The sequence below is a fragment of the Rhincodon typus genome, unplaced genomic scaffold (genome assembly GCF_021869965.1).
Source record: "Rhincodon typus isolate 14 unplaced genomic scaffold, sRhiTyp1.1 hic_rhity00001227, whole genome shotgun sequence".
Classification (NCBI taxonomy): Eukaryota; Metazoa; Chordata; class Chondrichthyes; order Orectolobiformes; family Rhincodontidae; genus Rhincodon; species Rhincodon typus.
In genome coordinates, this window is record NW_025966865.1 from 4,132 (window position 1) to 27,733 (window position 23,602).

Consider the following 23,602-nt stretch of genomic DNA (forward strand, 5'->3'; position numbering starts at 1 on the left):
TCACCTCTTGACTTCTGGGCACCTCAGATATTTCAAATTTGGCACAGATGGCCCTTGAACAATCCTGAACTTAGTTTCCATACTAACCTCTATATTGACTTCACCGCTGCAATGTTTTTGTAAGAAAGGTGATATGCAGTGCAGGAATTTTAAAGCTGTTTTTATGGTGTTGTGTATCATTTGTACTGACCTTGCCCGGAGACCATAGGGCATCTGCTTGGGATTCTGTAAGCATCCGTGTGGCAGGTATGGCCTGCTGATCCAAGTTGAATTTTCTGGATGGTGGTCTCCATGTTTTTGAGCCCAACATGATAAAGGTCCTCGTCCTGCAATTGAATTCTCGTGATGGAGCTATGGTGCCTTTGGTAGAAGCCTTCCTGAGCTTTATGGTACCTCTAGCAGCCCCACAATTCTACGCCATGAGACAGGGAGGTAAGTCAAAGGCCTGATAGAGTATGATTTTAGGCTTCTTTACCGTCCGGCTCCTTCCAGGCACGGCCGTGGGTTTACCTGTAATTTCAAAATTCACTCACAGGATGAGGGCGTAGGTACACCTACAAAGCATTTAGGGAGGGAGTTCCAGAATTTTGACCCAACAACACTGATGGAACAATTGTAATTTCCAATTCAGGATGATGAGTGACTTGGAAGGGAACTTGTAGGTGGAGGTATTCCCTGGCACTGGTTCAAGCATTATTTTGTCCTTGGAGCCACTGACTTGGTTGTGGCACTACTATTATGTTATGTGATCTCACCATGTTACGATAAGCTTTGAACAGATTAGCAGCTCAGAACTGGCTGTCCATGAGCTACTGTGGATCGTTAGGAGCAGCAGATCTGTATTTCATGACCAACATACCCCCACCCTATCATGACCTCCAACCCAGGGAATCAGCTATGGTTCAATGAAGATTGCAGGAGTGTGTTCCCAGAGGAGCAGCAGGCATACCTAAAAATGAAGTGCCAGCCTGGTAAAACTAGAACAGTTGAGGACATGCATGCTGAACAGAAATAGCGTACAACAAGCAAAATGTTCACACAGCCAACAGATCAGATTAAAACTTTGCAGTACTGTCATAAATTATGGAAAATTAAATAACTAGTTGAAGAGTGACACTCCACAAACTGTATGGGTAGGGCATAATTTCTAAGTTATCAGATGATGCAAAACTTAGTATTGTAAACGATGGACATTGAATGGCAGACCCATTGTAGACGAAATTTAATGTAGAGAAGTGTGAAAGGAGACGCACGATATAAGCTAAAGGATATTGATTGAAAGGATGTACAGGAACAGAAGTACCTTCGCATTACAAGTGTACAGATCATTGAAGATGGCAGCACAGGTTGAGAAAATAGAAAAAGGCATACAGGATTTGTAAATAGAGCTTTTTAGACTTTATAGATAGAGGCATAGAGCTCAAAAACCAACAAACAAACAAAGTTGAATCTGTATAAAATGTTGGTTTAGTTTCAAATGGAGTATTGGTTCAGATATTCTGATGACCAAATAGTTGGTGGAGTAGCACAGACTGGAGTCCGACATAAGGAATGTGTAAAATCTCAAATGCAGCCAACTCTATGGAAACTGCCAGGAAATTGAAAATTCTCATGGGTGATTTCACCGCAAGAAGAACCCTCTGAAATAATCAATCAAAGCTAGAGAATTCAAAGGGCTGAGCTTCAGTTAATCTAATAGTTACCGAGGAAAAGTTAGATTCAGAACCTGCTGTATATCAGTAATGAGTGCAGAAAATTATCATGGGAATGTTCCCCAGGATCAGGAACTTATGGGGTAAGCTTATTAGCCAGTCAGCTCAGTTAGCTAGATGGCTAACATGATTGAGGATAATACTAACAATGTGGGCGCAGTTGCTATTGTGGCTGAGGCAGACTTGGGACTTGCCTCCTTGCCATGCCTCCAAAAGTAGAAGGCAATGGCAAACTAGCACAGACAAACACTGCAAAGGAATCTGGTCAGTATGAAGCTTCAGTGCAAAATAAGCAAGGATGTGTCCTCAGACAGACCACGGATGAATTAGCCAGGGACTGAAGCTACGTAAAGGATAATTGGAAATGCTCAGGTTGCTTCTCCTGCAGAAGAGAAGATGGAAAAAAAAATTGATAAAGCAATTCAAAGTCATAAGGGGCCTAACCAAAATAGAAGGGGAGAAACTGTTCCCATTGTCCTCTAGGTTCTCAATTTTTTTAAGAAAGATTTAAGGTTATGCAAAAGAACAAAAGGTCACATGAAAAAATGTTTTTACACAGTGAGTGGTTCTAATGTTTTGGCTTGATGGGGAAAGAGCAGGGCAGTGTGACAATTTAAATTGCTCTTGCAGCTGGCATGGGCTTGTTGGGCCAAATGGTAGCTTCCTATGCTGTAACCTTCTTATAATTCTGTCCTTTCCTGCATATTTGAAAGCAAGATTTGTGAGGAATGTTCACAATTTATCAAGAATCAACAATGCTGTATGTTCAACTATAATTCACAGCAGGAATGTGACAGTTAGTTTATAATGGGTGGGAAAGTGTAGCTTGATGTTGTTTTGCCTCAAGCTTTTGAAGTTTGGACGAATTTTGCTTTTCTAGAATCCTCAGACATTAGCAGAAGTCAGGCGGCTGAATTGTGATGGGGATATTGATCAGCTACGAGAATGTTTTGGGACAAGGATGATGTTTGGAACAGCGGGGATGCGATCAACCATGGGACCAGGATTTTCCCGCATGAATGATCTTACAATTATTCAGACAACACAGGTAAGCTGATGTGTGAGCATGATTCAGAAACTGGAATTGCATATTTTCATTAATGCTAATAAAATGGCAGTGTATTTTTCAGTTTCTAGGGCAAGGAGGACTGCATCTCGGATATTCCTCTTCAATAAAATGAAACAGTTTGTTTAAAAGTGTGCTATCTGGAATCCTGGCAAGGAACAGAGATTATTTCAATGATGGGTAGACAGCACTATACCTGAGGACTTGGGGTTTACCAGCCTACTTCTATGTAGATGACTTTCTAATGGACTTGGATGTGAGAGAGATGAGCGAAAACATATTTGCTTTAAACTGTTCTGATGCATAAATATAATTCCTGAAAAACTATGCAATTTATTCATTATTCTCTCTGGAAATTAATATTTCCAATGCTTGATTTAATACTTCATTAGCCATTTAGATGAAAAATTAAAACTTGGATCTTTTCTGCCTGTTAAAGTTAATGTGAAGGATTTTCTGACATTCAGATAAATGTATGATTTGGGAGTAGGAGTAGACTACTCGACCTCTCAGACCTGCCCCTTCATTCGATAAGATCACTGGCTGATCTGTTAGTGATCCAAATTCCATATTCCCATGTATCCATCCCAACCTTTGATTCTCTTGCAGAATCATCATAATCTCCTGGCTAACATTCATCCTTCAGCATACCATCAAAAACAGTTGAAGTGGTCTTATCACATCTGTTGACTGTTGGACCTTATTATCTAACTATTGGTGTGCAGTGACTGCATTTAAGAAAGTAAACTCCCGGAAGTATAGTGCTTTCGAACAAATTAAGGATGTAATCAGATGCACTTTTGTTTTACCTTTTACATCCTCCTCTTCTCCAATCAAATGGCTAAAAAAATGACCAAGTTAAATCCAATCTCAGAATTTTCCACAAAGTAGCAAATCTGCTTTAGCTGTAGATACTTTATGGAAATAGAATTGCTGGAAGCTCTGCTTAAGAAAGAGTAGAATGTTGTTGGAGTTAAGTAAATAATTGTGCAGGCAGGCTGTGCTATACCCATTTTGAGAGTGTTTGCTGTTTCTGTCTGTTAAGTGTCAGATTTCTCAGTAGTACGTCCTTGGCCTGAGGGCTGGTTATAGAGTCATTGAGTTATGCAGCACTGAAACAGGCCCTTTGGCCCAACTCATCCGTGCTAACCAGGTTTCCTGAACTGAATTAGTCCCATTTGCCTGTGATTGGCCCATATCCTCTAAACCTTTCCTATCCATGTACCTGTCCTAATGTCTTTTAAATATTGTAATTGTACCTGCCTCTATCACTTCCTCTGGCAGCTTATTCTATATACACAACACACTTTTTGTATGGAAAATGTTGCCCCTCAGGTCCCTTCTAAATCTTTCCACTCTCACCTTAAACCTATGCCTTTTAGTTTTGGACTCTCCTACCCTGGGGAAAAAATTTTGGTTCTTCACCTTCTCTATGCCCCTCATGATTTAACAAATCTCTTTAAGGTCACCCTTCAGCCTCTTATGCTTCAGGGAAAAAGGTCCCAGCCTCTCCTTATAACGCAATCTGTAACATTCTTTTTTGCACTCATTCCAGTTTAATAACATCCATCCTGTAGCAGGGCAACGAGAATTGTATGCAGTACTCCAAATGTGGCCTCACCAATGTCTTGTACAGCTGTAACATGATGTCCCAACTCCTGTACTGAATGCTCTGATGGCAAACATTCCAAACACCTTCTTCACCACCTTGTGTACCAGAGATGCCATTTTGAAGGAACTATCTACCTACACCCCGAGTCTCTGTTCGACAATACTCCCTGGGGTCCTACCATTAACTCTAAGTCCTACCCTGGTTTTTCTTGCCAAATTGCAACACCTCGCATTTATCTGAATTAAACTGCATCTGCCACTAACCCATGTGATCAAGATCCCGTTGTACTCTATGATAACCTTCTTCACTGTCCACCATACCACCAGTCCCAATCTATGGAAAGTTAAAATCCCCTACTATTATAACCACATTATTCCTACAGCTATTTGCAATCTGCCTACATATTTGCTCCTCAATTCCTACTGACTACTGGGGGGGGGGCCGAAAGTACAATCCCATTAAAGTGATCACGGCTTTCTTATTTCTCAGTTCCATCCATATAACCTGAGATTACAGGCCTCACTGGACGCTCCCTCAGGAACAGCCTCTCTAATTACTGCCATGATGTTTTCATAATCAAAAATGCCACTCCCCCTCCTCATGCCTCCCTTTCAATTCTTCCTGTAGTATCTGTACACTGCAATGTTGAGCTGTCAGTTCTGTGCCCGCGCCCCACCCCGCCGCCACCCCAACCATGTTTCAGTAATAGCTATGATAGCCCAGCTATGTTTAAGGTCTCAAGATCAGAAATTTTTTTAAAAATTAAGCTTTTTTAACTAAAGGCATTATAGTACAAAATGTCATGTTTTAAACAAAACTACAATACAAGAGCTAAAGAAAATAAATTCTGCTCATTGACACCATCTTTTGTAAATATTTATTCTTTAAGTGCAGAATTTTCAACAGGACCCCGCCCTATTCCATTTTTATTTTTTCGTAAGAGCTCCCCTATCCTTGAGAGTTCCTTTATTTCTGCTGGGATCAAACCAAGGTGCTGTCAGAAATTGGTTTTGATTCTGCTGTTCTGGATGATTGGATTCCTTAGCACCCCGCCACTAGTGTCCAGTTGGCAACTCTCATTAAACACCTCACAATTGTGGCCATCCCAGATTCCAAAATCAGGCAGTGGTATTGATTTTGTATGGTAATGTGCTGAAATGGACAATCACTGAATTGCATTTTACTTTAGGTCTGTCAATCAGCTTCTCAACAAGGAGTTTACACTAGTATGCATCATTGACAGAAAAAGAAGGCAAAAATTTAAGGTTCAGTCATAGGACATTTATTGGAACATCATAACCCCATCCCTGGACTCAAATGAACCCAATCCCAATAATTTAAATGATCTCTAAACCTGTTACTTAATTTCAAAAAGAAGTTAAAGGGACTTGGATTTAATTTGAATTATTCTTTGCTTCTTCAGGGTTTGTGTAGGTGCCTGGAAAAATCGTTTCCAGATATAAAAGACCGAGGTGTGGTGATTGGGTTTGATGCACGTGCTCACCCTCCCAGTGGAAGCAGCAGCAAAAGGTGGAGTTTGTTTTGATCTGGGGGAAAGGAACCTAACAAGAAACCAGATATTTAGGTCTTAGTAGAACTGTGACCACACTGAAAACAGTATCACAATATGCTTTATGCTGTTTGAGTTATACGCAAGTGAAAGACGTTTAACTTACTAACAAAACTGTTGAAGCTAAATTGCAAATCTACTCATTGTTCTGTATAAAGTGTATTACCAAGATGAAAATTAACAAATATAATCTTGTTGCCAACTGGGATTACTTTATTCTTTTGTTTGAAAAATAACTTTTTTTTTCAATTTCTAGCAGCCTGAAATGTTTATTGTACTGAGTTAAAGTGCGAGGGTAGATCTCCTTACTAAACAGGTTGGACCCTGAATTCTCAGCACGCACATGATTGTTTTGTCTGAATGTTTTGTGGGGTACCGTTTCACATGGGGCGGCTTGCCTGAAACTGGCCAAATTGTAACTGACATTGTCACTAGTAGCTGCTGTCTTCAAAGCTTTCACTTTTGAAATTATTTTATACACTACAGTTAACTAAACTAATGGTTCCTTGTGATTTTCTTCATAATTTTCTTCATAAAATAGGATAGTAGGTGTTTAAACTAGACATTTTCTCCTAGTAAAGCCATTTCCAGCTGGAGTAAATAAAGCTGTCTCAGGTTTCCAGTCTTTCGAATGGCTTCGTGTGCAGCAAGGAAAAAGAGAGAGAGAATGAACAATTGTTAAAATACAGCCTCCGTTGCACTTGCTGATGAAATACTGTGTGGTTATCCTAATGTGTTTCAGCTGACACTTGGACAATAACTTCATTTCAGAATTTGATTTTGCTCTTCTAATTGCATCCAATATGGAAACTCAACCAGTATATTTTTATATAAATCTTAAATATGTCTCAAATTATTTAGTGATTAATATCACATTAAAATTTATGTTTTTCTCACTTATTTGAGTGTTGAGAAAGCATATTTTAAATTACCTTGGTTTTCTGGCTGGTTAAGTCAGTTAAACTGATTCAATTTTATATGGCCTTATAATGGAACGGAAAGAAGTACGATTTAAGTGCTGTAAACATGTATAAACATAACATGCTGATGTTTGTACATTGTGCTTTCTGATTTCTTTTCTAACTGTTTGCTAGAAAAGAACGTCTGTGCATAAAATTACCTTTGGATTGTTGAAAGGAAGTGTATGTTGGTGCAAAGTAGCAGGTTTGCATACGTTGGCATTTAAAAGAGATTTAAAATTAATCAAAAGTGTATGTTTTTCTACTTCACACATAAATTTTGTACTTAACCTGTTTCTGTGACTTACAGATTTGCTCGATTTGCAGCCACTGTCCTGGCTAGCCAAGGAATTCCTGTATATCTGTTCTCTCGGATTACACCAACCCCACTTGTGGTACGTGTTACTGTTTCCATGTAATTTGTTCTGTATTTTGAACTCCACCTTGGCTGAATTTCCGAACTGTTCTAAACTAAATAAAAAACTAATGACCTTAAATGTGTATCCAAATGTTTTAAACCTAATAAAAACATCTTTCCATTAACACTATAGGGAAAATAAGTGGTAAAGATTCTGTGCTTCATTTCAAATGTCTCGAACAATCAGAGTTAACCTGTCTGCTTTAAATGTTAAACAAAACTTAGGAGTTGACCATCAATCATTATCTGACTGGTGCACTCTTCACAGTACTACTTCTGACAATCAAAGTGACTAGTTCTCACCAGTTTTTAATTTTTCAGGCATCTGTTATTGGTATCAGAGACTTAAGTTACAGTGCTTTGCCTGGAGAAGTTAGACATCCCTTGACAAACATGGGACTTAGTTTTAGTAGTTCCAGTACAGTATCAAGCAGAGAAATCAGTTGAGTTCTCTGGTAATCAACATTGCACAAACTTTAGAAGGATTCAGTGGGGTTCAAAGAATGGTTGGTCAGATTAGTGGGATTGGTGTTATTAGCTCTATTCTGATTGCCCACATGTGGCCAGAGAATCTCTTGCAGTGGCTTCTCTCTTCCTGTTCTTCATTAATACTTCTGAAGCCTCTTCAAGGATCAATCCTTGACCTCTTCCTCTCCCAATATCTATGCATGTAGATCAGTGCCACATTTTGTACAACGTTTCTGTGAAGCATTTTGGAATGTTTTGCTGTGTTAAAGACTGTTTTGAAGGCGGGTTATTGTGAAACATTAAGAATAATCCTAGGTGCAAGGGCTAATGAGCTATGAGGAAAAGTGGAACATCTGTCACTTATCGAATAGTACTAGCATTGTTGTCATCAAATGAAAAATATGATGCTGAGTTGAACTGTGATGCACCAATTAAGTGTTAACTCTGCATTTCTTCTTGTATCTCTGAGTGGGGTTAATAAGGGAGATTTGACATGGCACTTGGAAGAAGAGTTGCCTTTTCTTTTGCCAGAGACGTTTCACAGTGCACTTGGTCTTGGTCTGGTAAGTGGAAGGAATTATGCAATCTGAAGCACTCTTTCTGGAGGCATACCTAGCACAAAGGAAAATGGTTCCTGCTGTTATACGTCAATCTGCACATTGTAGGAAGCCCAGACAACTTTCATTCTTTCATCAACCATCTTCTGTCAGTCAGATCCAAAGTGGTGTGTTTGCTGACGCTTATACAATGTTCAGCACCATTCTGAAGCTCATCCTGTCCAAATGCAGGAAGATCTGGCCATCAGTCCAATCTTGGACTGGTAATTGGCATTTAATTTTCATCCCATACATGTCAGATAATGACCTTAGAACATTGAACAGTCCAGCGTAGGCCCTTCAGGCATTTGTGCTGACATGATACTGTTCTAAACTAATCCCTCTATTCTCCACCTGTTCATGTGCCTGACTAAATACCTCTTAAACTTTGCTATTATATCTGCTCCTACACCTCCCCTGGTAGCACATTCCAGACACCACCCACCTGCTGTGCTTTTAAAAAAAAACTTTCCAGCCTTCAACACTCTAGCGAATACAATCGAAATTTGTCCAACCTCTCTTTTAGCTAACATACTCCAATCTAGGCAACATCTTGGTAAATCCCTTCAGCACCCTCTCTGAAGCCTCCATATCCTTTCTTACAGTGTGGTGACTAGAACTATGCACAGTTCTCCGAATGTGGCCTGACCAAAGTCTTACACAGTTGCAACAAGGCTTGCCACTTTTATACTCTGTGCCCCAACCAATGAAGGCAGGTATACTGTAGGCCTTCTTTACCACCTTATCCCCTTCTGTTGCCACTTTCTGGGAACTATGGGCTTGGGTCCCAAGATCCTTCAGTATATTAATGCTCCTCAGGGTCTGGCCATTTACAGTATACATTCCTCCTGCATTTGATCTCCCAAAATGCATCACCTCACACTTGTCTGGATTAAATTTAACCTGCCATTTCTCTACCCAACTTTCCAGCTGATCTGTATCCTGCAACAACCTTCGTCACTGTTCAGAACTCCACCAATTTTTGTATCATCTGCAAACTGATTAATCAGACCTTCTAAATTTTCATCCAAATCATTTATAAATTACAAACAGTAAAGGTCCCAGCACTGATCCTTGCACAGCACCACTGGTCGTAAACCTCTTGTCAGATAAACACCCCTCTGCCACTACCCTGTCTCTTCTATGGCCAAACTTGCCAAATCATCTTGGATTCTATGCGACTTGATCTTCTGGACCAGTCTATCGTGAAGGAACTTGTCAAATACTTTAGTAAAGTTTATTAGACAATATAAACTGCCTTACCCTCATCAATCATCTTTGTCACTTCTTCCAAAAACTGAATCAAGTTTTTGATACAAGATCTCCCTTGCACAAAGCTGCGCTGACCATCCCTAATAAGTCCATTCTTCTCCAAATGCAAGTAAATCCTGTCTTTGAGTCTTCTCCAATAATTTCCCTACCATTGATGTAAGGGTCACCAGTTCATAATTTTCTGGATTATCCTTGTTGCCCTTCTTGAACAAAGGAACAACATTAGCAGTTCTGCAGTCTTCTGGGACCTCACCTGCATCTAAAGATGATGCAAAGCTCTCTGTCAAGGCCCCAGCAATCTCCACCGTTCCCTCCTTCAGTATCTTGGGATCAATCCCATCAGGCCCTGGGGCCTTGTCTACTTAAATGTTTTTTAAAACGTCCAACACCACTACCTTAATTTTGACATGTCTTAGAATATCAGCAAACCCTCTCTAAACTTGCCGTCATCAATGTCTTTCTCCTTGGTGAATATCAATGCGAAGTACAATGTTTGATTGAGCAGTGATGAATTCTGGAATGGATGAAAGGCCTATTCCTGCTCCTGTTTCTTCTCTTTTTTCTTTATGGTGGACAAATGCCTTCATATTTATTTTTCTCTCCAAGGAAATAGCTTGAAGCAGTTCTGGAATCTGCAGCACTAGATATTGATTGAAATTGTCTGCCTTTGATCTGATCTTAATTGTATCAAACAGAATTGACTCGACAGCTGGTTGATGCAGTGTGATGCCAACAGCATGGGTTCAATTCCCACGTTGGCTAGGTCACCATGAAAGACTGTCCTTCTCAATCTCCCTTTGCCTGAGACCTTGTGACTCTCTGGTTAAACCACCAACAGCTATCTTGCTAATGAGAGAGTAGCAGTCTTGTTTGATAAGACTAGGGCAGCTTGATACTTTAATTGTATTATGCTTAATGTGTTTGTAGGGTCAGATGGCCCCAGTTGGTGTAAAATTTATATTAAGATTCAGACCTCGGGGACAGTCGGATGCAGCTGTCTGAAAATTGGATGTACCAAGGCGTGTTATTATTCAGCTAAAGAACAATGTTGACCAATTTAGAGCTGTTTGCTATCTTCAGCAAGTAAGAATTAAACCATTGTGGTTTGCTGTTCAGTGGCATTACCATTGCTGAATCCCCCTTTTCAACGTACTGGGAGTTACTATTAACCAGAAAATGAATGGAACTCCCATATAAGAAAAGAGCAGGTCATAGGCTAGGAATTTTGTGACATGTAATTCACCTCCTGTCTCGCCAGTGTTGTCTACCGTCTGCAAAGCCCAACATAAGTGCAGCTCCAGTAGCACTCAAGATGCCCAACGTCATCCAGGACAAAGCATTTCATTCAATTAACACATCCAGCACCTTCAACATTCACCACTCTCTCCACAAGCAACACCAAATAACAGCAGTGTGTACCATCTATCCAATGCACCACCCTAATTCATCAAGACTCTTAAAACATCACCTTCCAAACCTGTGGCTTCTACCACCTAGAAGACAAGGGCAGCCAGTGCATAGGAAACTCAAAAATCTTCAAGTTACCCTCCAAGCCCCACACCATCCTGACTTAGAACTACACTTAAACTTTCTTCACCGTTACTGAGTCAAAATCTTGGAACTCCCTTCTTAATAGCACTCAAGATATCCCTACAGCCCCAGAACTTCAGTAACTCAAGGCAGCTCACCAATGTCCTCTGCAGGGCAATTAGGAATAGGCAATAAATGTTAGTCTAGCCAGTGATAGTGACATCCATGAATGAATAAAAATAATTAAAGTGTAGATTAGAAAATCATCATTCGTTAAAATGATATGGTGTGTTGCCAGGAAGGAGTTTGCATTCATAGAATCCCCACAGTGTGGAAAAAGGCTATTCGGCCCAAGTGCATACTGACGCTCTGAAGAGCATCTCACCCAGACCCATCCCCATTCCCCTACCCTGTCCCTGTAACCCTGCATTTCCCGTGGCTAATTCACCTAACCTACACATCCCTGAACACAATGGGCAATTTAGCAAGGCCAATCCACCTAACCTGCACATCTTTGGACTGTGGGAGGAAACTGGAGCACCCGGCAGAAACCCATGAGGAGAATGTACAAACTCCACACAGACAGTCACCCAAGGTTGGAATCGAATCCAGGTCCCTGGCATTGAGGTTGCAGTGCTAAGCATTGAGCCACTATGCCACCCGACTGGTGTTTTCACCATGTCCAAAATACTACCTGTTGTGTGAAGTATTTTTGAAGTGTGGTTGCTATTGTAATGCAGGAAATGCCGAAGCCAATTTAGCTACGAAAAATTTCACCATTGACAATAAGATTCACTGTTCTCTGCAATATCCCAGCCAATATTTGGATATTGTATCAAAACTCTGTCAACTGTTGACCTCTTATGTTAATACCTATAAATTGTTTCAGCTTTTGTGCTCATGCATTGAATATACAGATTTGTCATGTGACAAGCTGTACCGAGTCAGTTAACTTTTAAAAATTACACCGAACTCCCCATGCTATGATCCTTAAGAACGAAGTCAGTTGATTCACTTTTACAATTTAATTTATTACTTTAAATACAGTAAATCCCCAATTTATGAAAGTCCAACTTAAGACTGCTTGTACTTGCAAAAGTAATACCATACAGGGGCATAATTTTAAAAGTCTGATACGTGAACATTTCCTGTACTTACGAGCAGCTACTTTACATTGTCAGCATTGTGCTCTGATTTGCGTACAGATCAACTTGTGAATGAACTCAACATGAAGTCTTGTTTGCGACCAGGGGACTGCCTGTAATTCTCCAACTTGCAGTTTGTAACTTAACAAGTACAAAATTTTAATTCGTCTTTTAATGTATCTGTTTCTATTCAATTATTTTCTTTGTAGCCATTTACAGTATCCCAACTGAAGCTGTGTGCAGGAATCATGGTAACAGCATCTCACAATCCCAAACAAGACAATGGTTACAAGGTAATCTTATGATTCTTTATACAAATATATTGAACAAACCTAAGATGGCTGCTAAATCTTTAATCAATTAGAAAGGAGATGCAGGTCTCGATTTGATTAAAATGCAAATCCCAGAATTTCTTTCAAGTCACTGCCCTGAGATAACTAAAAGTTTTTGGTTTCCTCGAAGTGATATCTCAGGTCAGGCAATACATTTAAGGTGTGAGGCCTTGCTTAGAATTTGACTGTGTTTTAGCTTGAAGTCAGACTGGTTTTGTTTCCAAAGTAGGAATTTATAAAATGCCACTGACTGTCTACAAATTGTGTGCTTTTTGAACAAAATAGAATGTATCCGTAATATCAAATCTGCAGATGCAAATCCATCCCATAGATTTGTGTGTGTGTGAGAGAGAGAGGAGAGAGCGGGGAGGTTCAGTACTTTAACATCAGTTTTATGACCCTTCGATCTTTTGCTTATAAATTCTGTCTGATGCCACCTCTCTCACTAACGCCTGAAGAAGGAGCGAGACTCTAAAAGCTTATGTTTTTCATTCGTGGATGTCAAATATACCTATTGGACTATAACCTGGTGTCGTATGATTTTTGACCCATTACCCTTAACACCATTGATAATCAAAAATTTATCAACCTTTATTTTAAATGTAACACAGATTGTGCTTTCACAGCCCTCTGGCATAGCAAGTTCCTCTGAGTACAAACATTCTCCTCATTTGTTCCAACGTGTTATCCCCTTGTTGTTTCTTAAGTTGTTTCCCTGATTCTAGGCTCCCCAACCAGGTATACATCTGCATCTACCCTGTCCATCTCTACCCTCGATTTTGTAGGTTTCAGTGAGATCATCTTTTATTCTTGGTAACTTTAGATAGTACAAGTCCAGTTTGCCCAATCTCTCTCTGTAGAACAGTCCCACCATCCCAGGAACAAAACTGGTGATCCTTCATTACATTCTGTCTAGAACAATAATATTTTCCCTGAGTTGGGGAAACAGAAGCTGCGCACGGGTTAAACTAAACCTGGAGGACTATCTCCTATGCAATGGAAGGAAATCTTCACTGTTCTATACTCAAATCTTCTTGTGATAAAGAAAGCATCCAGTAGCTTTCGTCATAGGTTGCCGCGCTTGCATTTTAGCTTTCAGTAACTTCTTGACAAGGACACCCACATCCATTTGCATGTCTGCATTTTCCAACCTCTCATCATTTAAGAAATACTCTGCACGTCTATAGTGGAAAACCTCACATCTTTCCACCTTCTATTCCAACTGTCATGTTGTTGCCCAATCACTAAGCCTGTCTAAATCCACTTGAAAGCATCTTCCTCAATGCACATTCTTCTCAGCTTTGTAACATCTGCAAATTTTGCAGTTGGTCCTACGTCCAGATCATTGATATATATTGTGAACAGCTGGTGCCCAAGTATTTTTTGTTGCGGTACCTGACAACGCGAGAATGATCTATTTATTCTTGTACTATTTTCTGCCTGGTAGCCAATCCTTAATCCATGCCAGTATATTACCTCCTATGCCATGTGCTTTAATTTTGCTAAACAGACTCATGTGGAGGGCCTTATCAAAAGCTTCCTGAAGATCTCAATTTTGTTAGTAACATCCTCAAAAAAAATCCCAACAAGTTTGTTTGCATGATTTTCCATTTGCAAATGCATACTAACAAAACACAATTGGATCATTTTATCCAAGTGCCCATTTGCCACATCAATTATGTTAGATTCTAGCATTTTCCTTGCTATTGATATAAAGCTGATGGATCTGCAGTTCCCTGTTTTATTCTTGCTCCTTTTTAAATAATGGGGCGACGTTTGCAAGCTTCCAACGTTTGCAAGCTTCCAATCTACAGCAATCATTCCAAAATCTGTGGGATTTTGAAAGACGATTACAGGTGCATCGACTATCTCTGTAACTAATCCTTCAACACTCTGGGATTTAGTTATCAGACCTTTGAATGTATCAACCTTCAGCCCCGTTAATTCCTTCAGTATACTGTCACTAATACTAATTTCCTTTAACTCCTTGTTCTCCTTAGTCACTTGGATCTCTTATTCTGGAAGATTTCTTCTATTTTCCTCAGTGAAAACTGGCGCAACGCAATTATTAAGTTTGTCTACCATTTCTCTATTCCACATATAATTTCCTAACTCCAGCTATTTTTAATGAATCCACATTTATCTTGGCTAAGCGTGTCCTCCTTATGTATCTAGAAGGTTTTACAGTCTTTTTCACTAGCTTGCGTTCGTATTTTTTTTCGTTAATGGTTTCTTTCTCCTCCTGTGCTGTATTCTTTAAAAAAAAATCCCAATCCTCTGATCTAATGCTATTTCTTCCCACTTTTTCTTTTAATCCTATACATCCTTAACATCCTTTTGTCAGCTATGGATGAAGGACCCGTTTTGAATTTTTGCTCCTTCAAGGAATGTATAGTTGCTGTAAGCCATGATAATTTGAAAAAAAACCGTCCTTGCCTATGTGTAAGTCTCTTAATGTATTTTCTCCAATTTAGCTCAGCCAAGTTGTGCTTCGTGGTTTCTCAATTTCCCTCATTCAAATTTAACATCCTTGTTTCAAATTGAACTATCTCACTTGCAAACATAATGTAAAATTCTATCATGTTTGGTCACTCATTCCTAAAAGTTGTTTTACAACAAGATTACTAATCAGTCCTTTCTCATTACAGAGTAATAAGTGTCTCTTCTTCAACATGTTGCTGTAGAAAACCATTGCTAATGCACTTGAGAAACTACCTCCATGGCTTCAGTGCTCACTCGGTTGACCCCGTCTATTTGCAAATTCAAGTCAGCTATGGTTGCTGTGTTGCACATGCTGCAAGCTTCTCTCAGCTCCTGATTTGTACCATGCCCCACATTACCATGACTATTTGCTGGCTAATTCCATCTAGTGTCAGTTGCCTCTTGCTTTTTCTTAGCTCTACTCAAACAGATTCCACGCATTTTGGGTCTGGTTCTGAGGAACGGTCACCGGACCCGAAACGTTAACTCTGTTTTCTCCTCCACAGATGCTGCCAGACCTGCTGAGCTTTTCCAGCAACTTTGTTTCTGTTCCTGATTTACATCATCCGCAGTTATTTTGGGTTCTGATTTCCCGAACAACTGTCTTGGAAATTCAGCCTAAACATTAATTACAAGATATGGTACAACAAAATAATCAGCTCAAGTATACCCAGTTTAATCATATAGCACTTAATATCAACGCTGAAAATACTCAGCAATTCTTTGAACTGTGCACGTTTTCAAACAGATGTCATCAGCAATTTAATTTCGAAGTCCCTACTTCTACATTCTACATTTGTGCAGACCTGAGACGGAATTTGAGATGCATCATTTCAACAAAAAATTTGGAAAATACCTTTTAAGGATGTCCCAAAACATTTACACACTTCTGATGTGTCATTGCTGTTGTAATGCAGGAAACACAACCCCTAATTTATGCTTTACAAAAGTATATTATGATAATGCCATTAAAATTAAATCATCTGCACCCTCTTATTCAAATTCCAGATGTTCTCCCTAACCATCTGTTTCTCTTCTGCTATCATTCTTCTCTTTGAACCTTTTGCAGGTTAGTTCAATTTAACTTTTATTCTCCTGAGCTGCTTTAACATTTTGCAGAACACATGAGTCTGAAGCAATGCTGGGATGTCTGGTTAAAATCTGCTGGACTTCTGGGTCTCCAGGCTGTTGAAATATTGTGGAAAGCTGGTTTTGGAATCCAATTGTGCATGCATGGGTCTTATTCATTGTAAAAGTAGCTTAAGGCTGCTGTAGATTAGGTTCATATTTACAAAGTCCTTGTGTCTTATTTTGACCTTGTCTTGTATTTTTATGATCACTTAAGACAATGCACTCAGCACCAAACTTGCACCTATCAATAATTTTGTTTCATGAATAACATTTGGTTTTACCTCACCTAGTGGGTATTCTATTCCAGAAGTTAGTGCCTTTTGAACAATTTGCATTTGTTTATAAACTCAACTGACGTGGTACAAAGTACACCTGTTATCGCTATTTTAACTCCAAGTTTATAAAGTTAAAAACATTAACATGGTTTTTAAGAACAGTGATCATAACTTGGTCAAATACATAAAAGAAAAAATGCTAGACAGGGCTTCACCAAACAACTATGTTTTTAAAAAAAAAACTTTGTCTATCATTGTTTCCTTGGGATGTTAAAATGGGCAATGCTTATGATTTCTTAATTATTTTAAAGTATGGATAATGTTGTCAACTGACCATTTCCATTTTCCAGAAAAAGGTCATTATTTTTATGGTCTTGCCAATTTCTTTGTGATTCAGAAGTGTAGGAACATTCAGCACTTTGACTTTATATGCATGCTAATTACACAATGTATAGAAAATTCCATCTTCACTTAAATTCTTTAAGCAGGCATTCATGAGGCAGGCTAGTTAAATAAATTAATTACTTATGGTAGAGCAACTGTTCAGAAAATGAGAATAACAAGGTGTAGAGCTGGATGAACACAGCAGGCCAAGCAGCATTAGAGGAGCAGGAAGGCTGATGTTTCGGGCCTAGACCATTTTCTGAAGAAGGATCTAGGCCCAAAATGTCAGCCTTCCTGCTCCTCTGATGCTGCTTGGCCCGCTGTGTTCATCCAGCTCTACACCTTGTTATCTCAGATTCTCCAGCATCCGCAATTCCTACTATCTCAGAAAATGAGAATGGTGAGTTTATTTCTGCTGGGTTTTTTCTTGAGTTTATTTTCTTGTATGTCATCAAATCATTTAGGTTTCTGTGGTTCAACTTGAATTAAAAAGGCGATTTAGTTCCAAACTGAACGCATTGGTGATTCAAGGTATTTCAGGAAAGAAGCTGGCTATCCAGAATTGATGACATTTTCCATGCTTGTTTGGATGTTTGTTCTGAATGGCTTCACTCATCCTTGCTTGCAGTATTTTAATTTTTTTATTTTTAGGCTATATGCAGCTGAATAATTTTGAGTGATCAGTCATTATCCTTTTACCAGTAGATGTTGTAACCACTGTGGTTTGTTTGGTAATATTTAGGTTTACTGGTCTAATGGAGCTCAGATTATTTCACCTCATGATAAAGAAATTGCAAAAGCCATTGAAGAAAATTTGCAGCCATGGTCAGAGTCATGGAATGACAAGTTTGTTGACAGCAGTTCCCTCATTAAAGATCCTTATGAAGATATGAAAAGTAAATATCTTGAATGCCTGCAGAAGCATTGCTTTCACAGGTCAGTGATCAGATGCATTGGAGAGGCAATGAGTAATGACAGTTGCACTGGACTAGTAACTCTGAACCCCAGACTAATATTCTGGGGAATAAAAAAAAAATTGCTGATGCTGGAAATGGAAACAAAACCAGAAAGTGCTGGAGAAACTCAGCAGATCAGGCAGCATCTGTGGAGAAAAAAAAATCAGAGTTAATGTTTTGAGTCCAGTGACCCTTCTTATAAACTTCAGTGAAGGATCACTGGACTCAAAATTTTGTCTCTGCTTTCTGTCTGCAGTTGTTGTCAGACCTGCTGAGTTTCTCCATTCTGTTTTTGTTTAATGTTTAGGGACATGGATTCAAATCCCACCATAGCCAAAGAAGCCTGAATGGTGTTTAAAACAAAATTTGGAATTAAAAGCCTGCCCAATGATGACCGTGGAACCATTGTTGATTGTCATAAGAAACACATTGTTCAGTAATGTTGATTCAGAAAGAAAATTTGCCACCCATACCTGGTCTGGCCAACATGTGACTCCACGCTGTTAATACTCAGAACTGCCCTCGGGGCAAGTAGCGATGTGTAATACATGCTGGCCTAACCAATGACATCCACATTTCCATGAATAAATGGAAATGATTTCTACAGTAAACTGATTAATGTCACCTGTCTATAATTTTATTTTATGTAGTTGATCTTGTGTCATCAAAAGCAGTCCCAAGCTTTTTCTAGACCTTGGATTTATCTGGAACCCTGCTATATCTTTGTAGTGCCAACATACTCTGTATTCTGGAAATCAGAAATACAACAGAAAACGTTGGTAATATATAGCAGGTCAGGCAGCATCTGTGGTGACTGAGAACCTTTCAGATGTTAGCTCTTATTTCTGTCTTCACAGATGCTGTTGGCCTTGAGTTCCAATCTACCTATATTTAGTTAACGTGATTGATCAAGGGTGTGATACAGAAAAAGAAGTTGATTTTTTGCAAAATTTCTATTTTATATACAGAATTAAGATTCTTCCTTATCCATCCTGTTCTCTCAGCCCAGCAAAATTATTATTTTTTCATAGAATCCCTACAGGGTGGAAGCAGGCCATTCGGCCCATTGCATCCACCCACCACTCTGAAGGGCATCCCACCCAGACCCACCCCCTACCTTATCCCTGCATTTCCCACCCTACGCACCATGTGCAATTTATCACAGCCAATTCATCTAACCTTGTGGGAGGAAACTGGAGCACCCGGCAGAAACACTCACAGACGCAGGGAGAACATGCAAACTCCACACAGACAGTCACCCAAGGCTGGAATTGAACCCGGGTCCCTGGTGCAGTGAGGCAGCATTGCTAACCACTGAGCCACTGTGCCAAGGATAACTGACTCTTTAGGGTTCAACTGTGCAACTTCCATTCCTGTCCCTGTCATTTTCATAAACATCTCAAAAGCCCTTCTCTCAGTTCCTTTAGCTCTTGCAAACTGGTACCTTATGTTCCTAATGGCCTCTTTCCTACCTACCCATTTATGGTTTAAGCACCTCCTGCAAAGGTTTCTTGTCCTTAAAGTGGTCCTCTTTGCTTTCTCTGCCTGCTTTGTTTATCTATCCTCTGGTACTTAACAAAACATCTGAGGATAAGGAGTCGATTCCACAGGTATACCAACAATATCTATCTTTATTTCTTCACTTGTCTACTAGCTCTTTTTCCTTTCCAGCAGCCTATCTTGAATCAGCCATGATTTCTTGCTGTTACACATTAATGAATAGACTTATTCAGGTTCTTCACACCTATCACAAACAAGGTACCCTTTGTTCTGATTCTATACAACATCACCAGCATCTATCTGTGAGTCAGACAGCATCCGAGTCCCCTTAGTCCTCGTGTACCACCCCATCAACCTCCAAATCCAACACATCGTTCTCTGACATATCTGCCACCTACAAATAGACTCCACCACCAGAAAGATATTTTCCCTCCCCGTCTGCTTTCCACTGAGACTGTTCATTCTGCGACTCCCTCATCAGCTCTACATTACCCACCAATTTCTCCACCACACCCAGAATGTTTCACCGCAACTGCAAGAGGTGAAACACCTACCCCTGCTCCTCCCCTCTCACCTCTGTCCAAGGCCCCAAACAATCCTTCCAGATCCGACAGAGATTCACCTACACTTTATCCAACCTTATCTATTGCATCTGTTGCTCCTGATGTGGTCTCCTCTGTATCGGGGAGAGCAAACGCAGACCCGGGGACCGGTTTGCGGAGCATCTGCTCTCTGCACGCATCAACCGACCCAACCTTCCAGTTGCCATCCATTTTAATTCCCCCTCCCACTCCCCTGATGACATGTCCATCCTTGGCCTCCTCTACTGTCAGAGTAAGGCAAAACATTAACTAGAAAAACAACACCTGTTATTTTGCATTGGGAACTTGCAGCACAATGGCCTCAATATTGACTTCACGAGCTTTAAAATCTCCCCATCCCCAGCCTTATCCCTTGCCCAGACCTCCACCTCCCCCTCCTCTTCCCCTCCCTGACCTGACATAACCTGTCCACCTTCTTACTCACCTATCCACTCCACCCTTCCCACAGACTAATCACAATAACCCCCCTACCTACATCCATCTATCACTGTCTCTCCACCCCCCTCCCTCTATTTATTTCAGGGCTCCCCTCCCCGTCCCCTGTCCTGATGAAGGCTTTTGGCCAGAAATGTTGATTTTCCTGCCCCTCTGATGCTGTCTGACCTGTGGTTTTCCAGCTCCACATTTATTGATTCTGGCTTCCAGCATCTGCAGTCCTCATTGTCTCCAAGTTACCAGCCTGTATTCTTCTTTCAATGAATCTGTTGCTGAAACTCCTGTTCTTGTATTTTTCACATCCAGTTTCAACAATTTTAATGCTGTCCGAGTGGGCATCCTGTTTTTCATGTCTGTAGTCTTCAGCTTATCTGACAATTTGGTACCTGTATCATAGCCTGCACCAAGTCCAGCTTTCCTATCACTCTGGTTCTTAATGAGCTTCATTGGCTCACAATTCTGTTATGCCTCAGATTAAAAAGCTTATTCATGTTTTCAAATCCATTCATAGCTTTGCCCCTCCCTTTCTTCTTAGTCTGTGGCCCTACAGTTGACCACCTGCTTTCCAAACTCTGTCTCCTGATTCTGGCCCTTTGTACATTCATTTTCCTTTGCCCATCGTCATTACTTGTGCCTTCAGTCACATAAGCTACATATTCTGGAATTCTCTCACTAATTCCTTCTGTCTCTGCACCTCCAAAGTCTTCCATACTTGCTATTTTATCACACTTCCTAATATTTTATCCTTCATTTCAGCTTTTCTAGGTATAAAGGTGCTGTGTCAATCCAGGTTGTTGTACTTGAAGCATGAAAAGTTGGAATCTGATATTTACCATCTGTTGCATTGTGGCTGTGAATCTTTCTGTGTTGCTGTAGAGTTTCGGTATCTGTCCCCTTTGACATGAGAGCAGATGACCATTTGAAGCAGCACAAGTTTCAAAGGCATGCTAATTCTCACAGATTTCTTAATTATTTATGAATAAATATTTGCTACACTTTATATTTGATGTTAATTTCAGTTTGTTTTTGTAAAAGTTGTTTTATTCAGAAACTTCACAGCTTTCGATTTCCTTGACTTAGCAATGTTGTTTTCTGGTCTGACTTTGGTTTCCTTTCTATCTAGGGATATAAACAAGGAAACTAAACTTAAATTTGTACACACATCTGTACATGGAGTCGGACATGAATTTGTACAAGCCGCTCTTGCGTCATTCAACTTCACCAATCTCCTTGCAGTTCCAGAGCAGAAAGATCCTGATCCAGAGTTTCCAACTGTCAAATACCCAAATCCAGAAGAAGGAAAAGATGTACTGGTAAAAAGTATTGCTTGTTGTTATAGCAAACATTGTCATCAATTCTGCTTGAATATTGGTTCTGATGGGATATCAATGCTGTTTGTTGCGGTTATATTTCCTTCAACTGAAAATACTCCGAGTAAGATTTAATGATTTGCTAATTTTTAGTGTTGGTAAGTCAAAGAATTTTTTTTACAAAAAACTGATGTCATTAACATTCCACCATAACCACAGGGAAAAATTCCTTTAATGCAGTTTTTATCCATTGGAACTACAAACCAATATCCAGTCGTGCAATAGCTAAAAGTGTCTTAAATGCACATAGAGAAAGCTATGCTAGAGCCTTGTAACAGCACTCCTGATTACCTAGTCTTGCAGTTAATGCTTCAGCTTCAATGCTAACTCTTTTTGAGGATTGGGAAGAATGGTGAGTTTATTTTAAGAGGGATTATTTTAAAAGACATCCACCTGAGCTACTGAATGCTTAAGTTTTATCTTCTCTGAGGTGAATCAGAGCCAAAAACAAAATACAGTAAATAATCATGCCCACAGCATGATTTCCACCTCCATAGACATGTAGTTTATAACTCTTTCAAGATGTAAAGTTTGTGTATTTTTGCCAAAAGAAATGGAGCTTAAGCAGCAAAAATGTGAAGAGATCAGAGTCTGAATGAGTATATCAAACACACTGACACTTATATTCACCTTATAGTTTATTTGCTTTATTTCAGAATAAGTGAGCTAATGTGATAACAGAAATATGAATTTGTTTGTAGGTACCTTAACATATATAAATGGTCATAAATTCCTTTGATGTTTTGACTTCAAACTTGAATGTCTTGACAGTATCGGTTTCCTCTCAGGAGCTCAGATAAAAGATGCAAGAAATAATGCAGGAGAAGGCTATACTGCTCCTTGAGCCTGCTTAGTGAAGGAATTTCTCTACCTCATATGATGAATATAAGGCCTCTGAATCCTCATTCCCTTAAGTCCCATACACCTCTCAACCTAGTATCTATTATAAACAGAACTCTCACCCCCTATTAAAGAATTGGAAAGTCTTTTTAAAAACTCATAAATCTGCCAAAATAAATAACATTTTGATAGGTACCAGAAATCTCATTCCTCATAACAGGTTATAAATCTGTCAGATTAAATAAACATTACTTTTGTGTCCACCTTTTTTAAAAAAAAAAAAAAAAAATTCTGCAATCATCTTAGCAACTTAAAAATTTTAAAAAAAACCAAACTCTCATTCTCCTTGTTAACTGTGTTGATGTCTCTGCTGTGTAGTATCTATTAGTGGGTTTGGGACTGAGCTAAGCATTTAGAATATTACTTCTGGTGAACGGCTACGTGAACAACACCTCTGGAACTAAATGCATTAAAGCCTTGAAGACATCTAGAAACTCCGACATTCATCAGGCTTTGAAAGAGCCAAATGGATGTTAAGGTTGGTTGGTTCGCCGAGCTGGTTTGTTCCGCAGACGTTTCGTTACCATGCTTGGTAACATCCTCAGTACAGCCTCTGAAGCGTCGGTGTGTTTTCCTGCCTGGCTTTTAAACTCTGGGGTCCGTTGCGATGAATTGCCTCACTTCCGGGTTTCCTCCGTAGTGGAATGTATATGGGGTCGAGTTCAATGTGTTTATTAATAGCCTGCTTCGTGGAGTGCCATGCTTCCAGGAATTCTCGTGTTTGTCTCTGCCTAACCTGTCCCAGTCGAAGTCGTGGTTCTCCTTGTCCATGTGGATTGAGATGAGTGAATATTGGTCGTGTCTTTTTGTAGCCAGTTGGTGTTCATGTACTCTTGTTGTTAGTTTCCTTCCTGTTTGTCCGATGTAGTGTTTCTCGCAGTCTCTGCA

At 39.7% G+C, this 23,602-nt stretch overlaps 1 protein-coding gene across 1 annotated transcript; it reads left to right on the plus strand.

Moving 5' to 3' along the window:
* Positions 1-308: 308 nt before the first annotated feature.
* LOC109916877 (phosphopentomutase-like) lies at positions 309-21,757 on the plus strand (the record flags this gene model as incomplete). Its single annotated transcript, XM_048592442.1, has 7 exons — positions 309-389; positions 2,593-2,760; positions 5,814-5,920; positions 7,230-7,314; positions 12,558-12,641; positions 17,694-17,887; positions 21,568-21,757. Coding segments are annotated over exons 1-7 (909 nt in total), but the record flags the coding sequence as incomplete, so codon positions are not given.
* Positions 21,758-23,602: the final 1,845 nt, after the last annotated feature.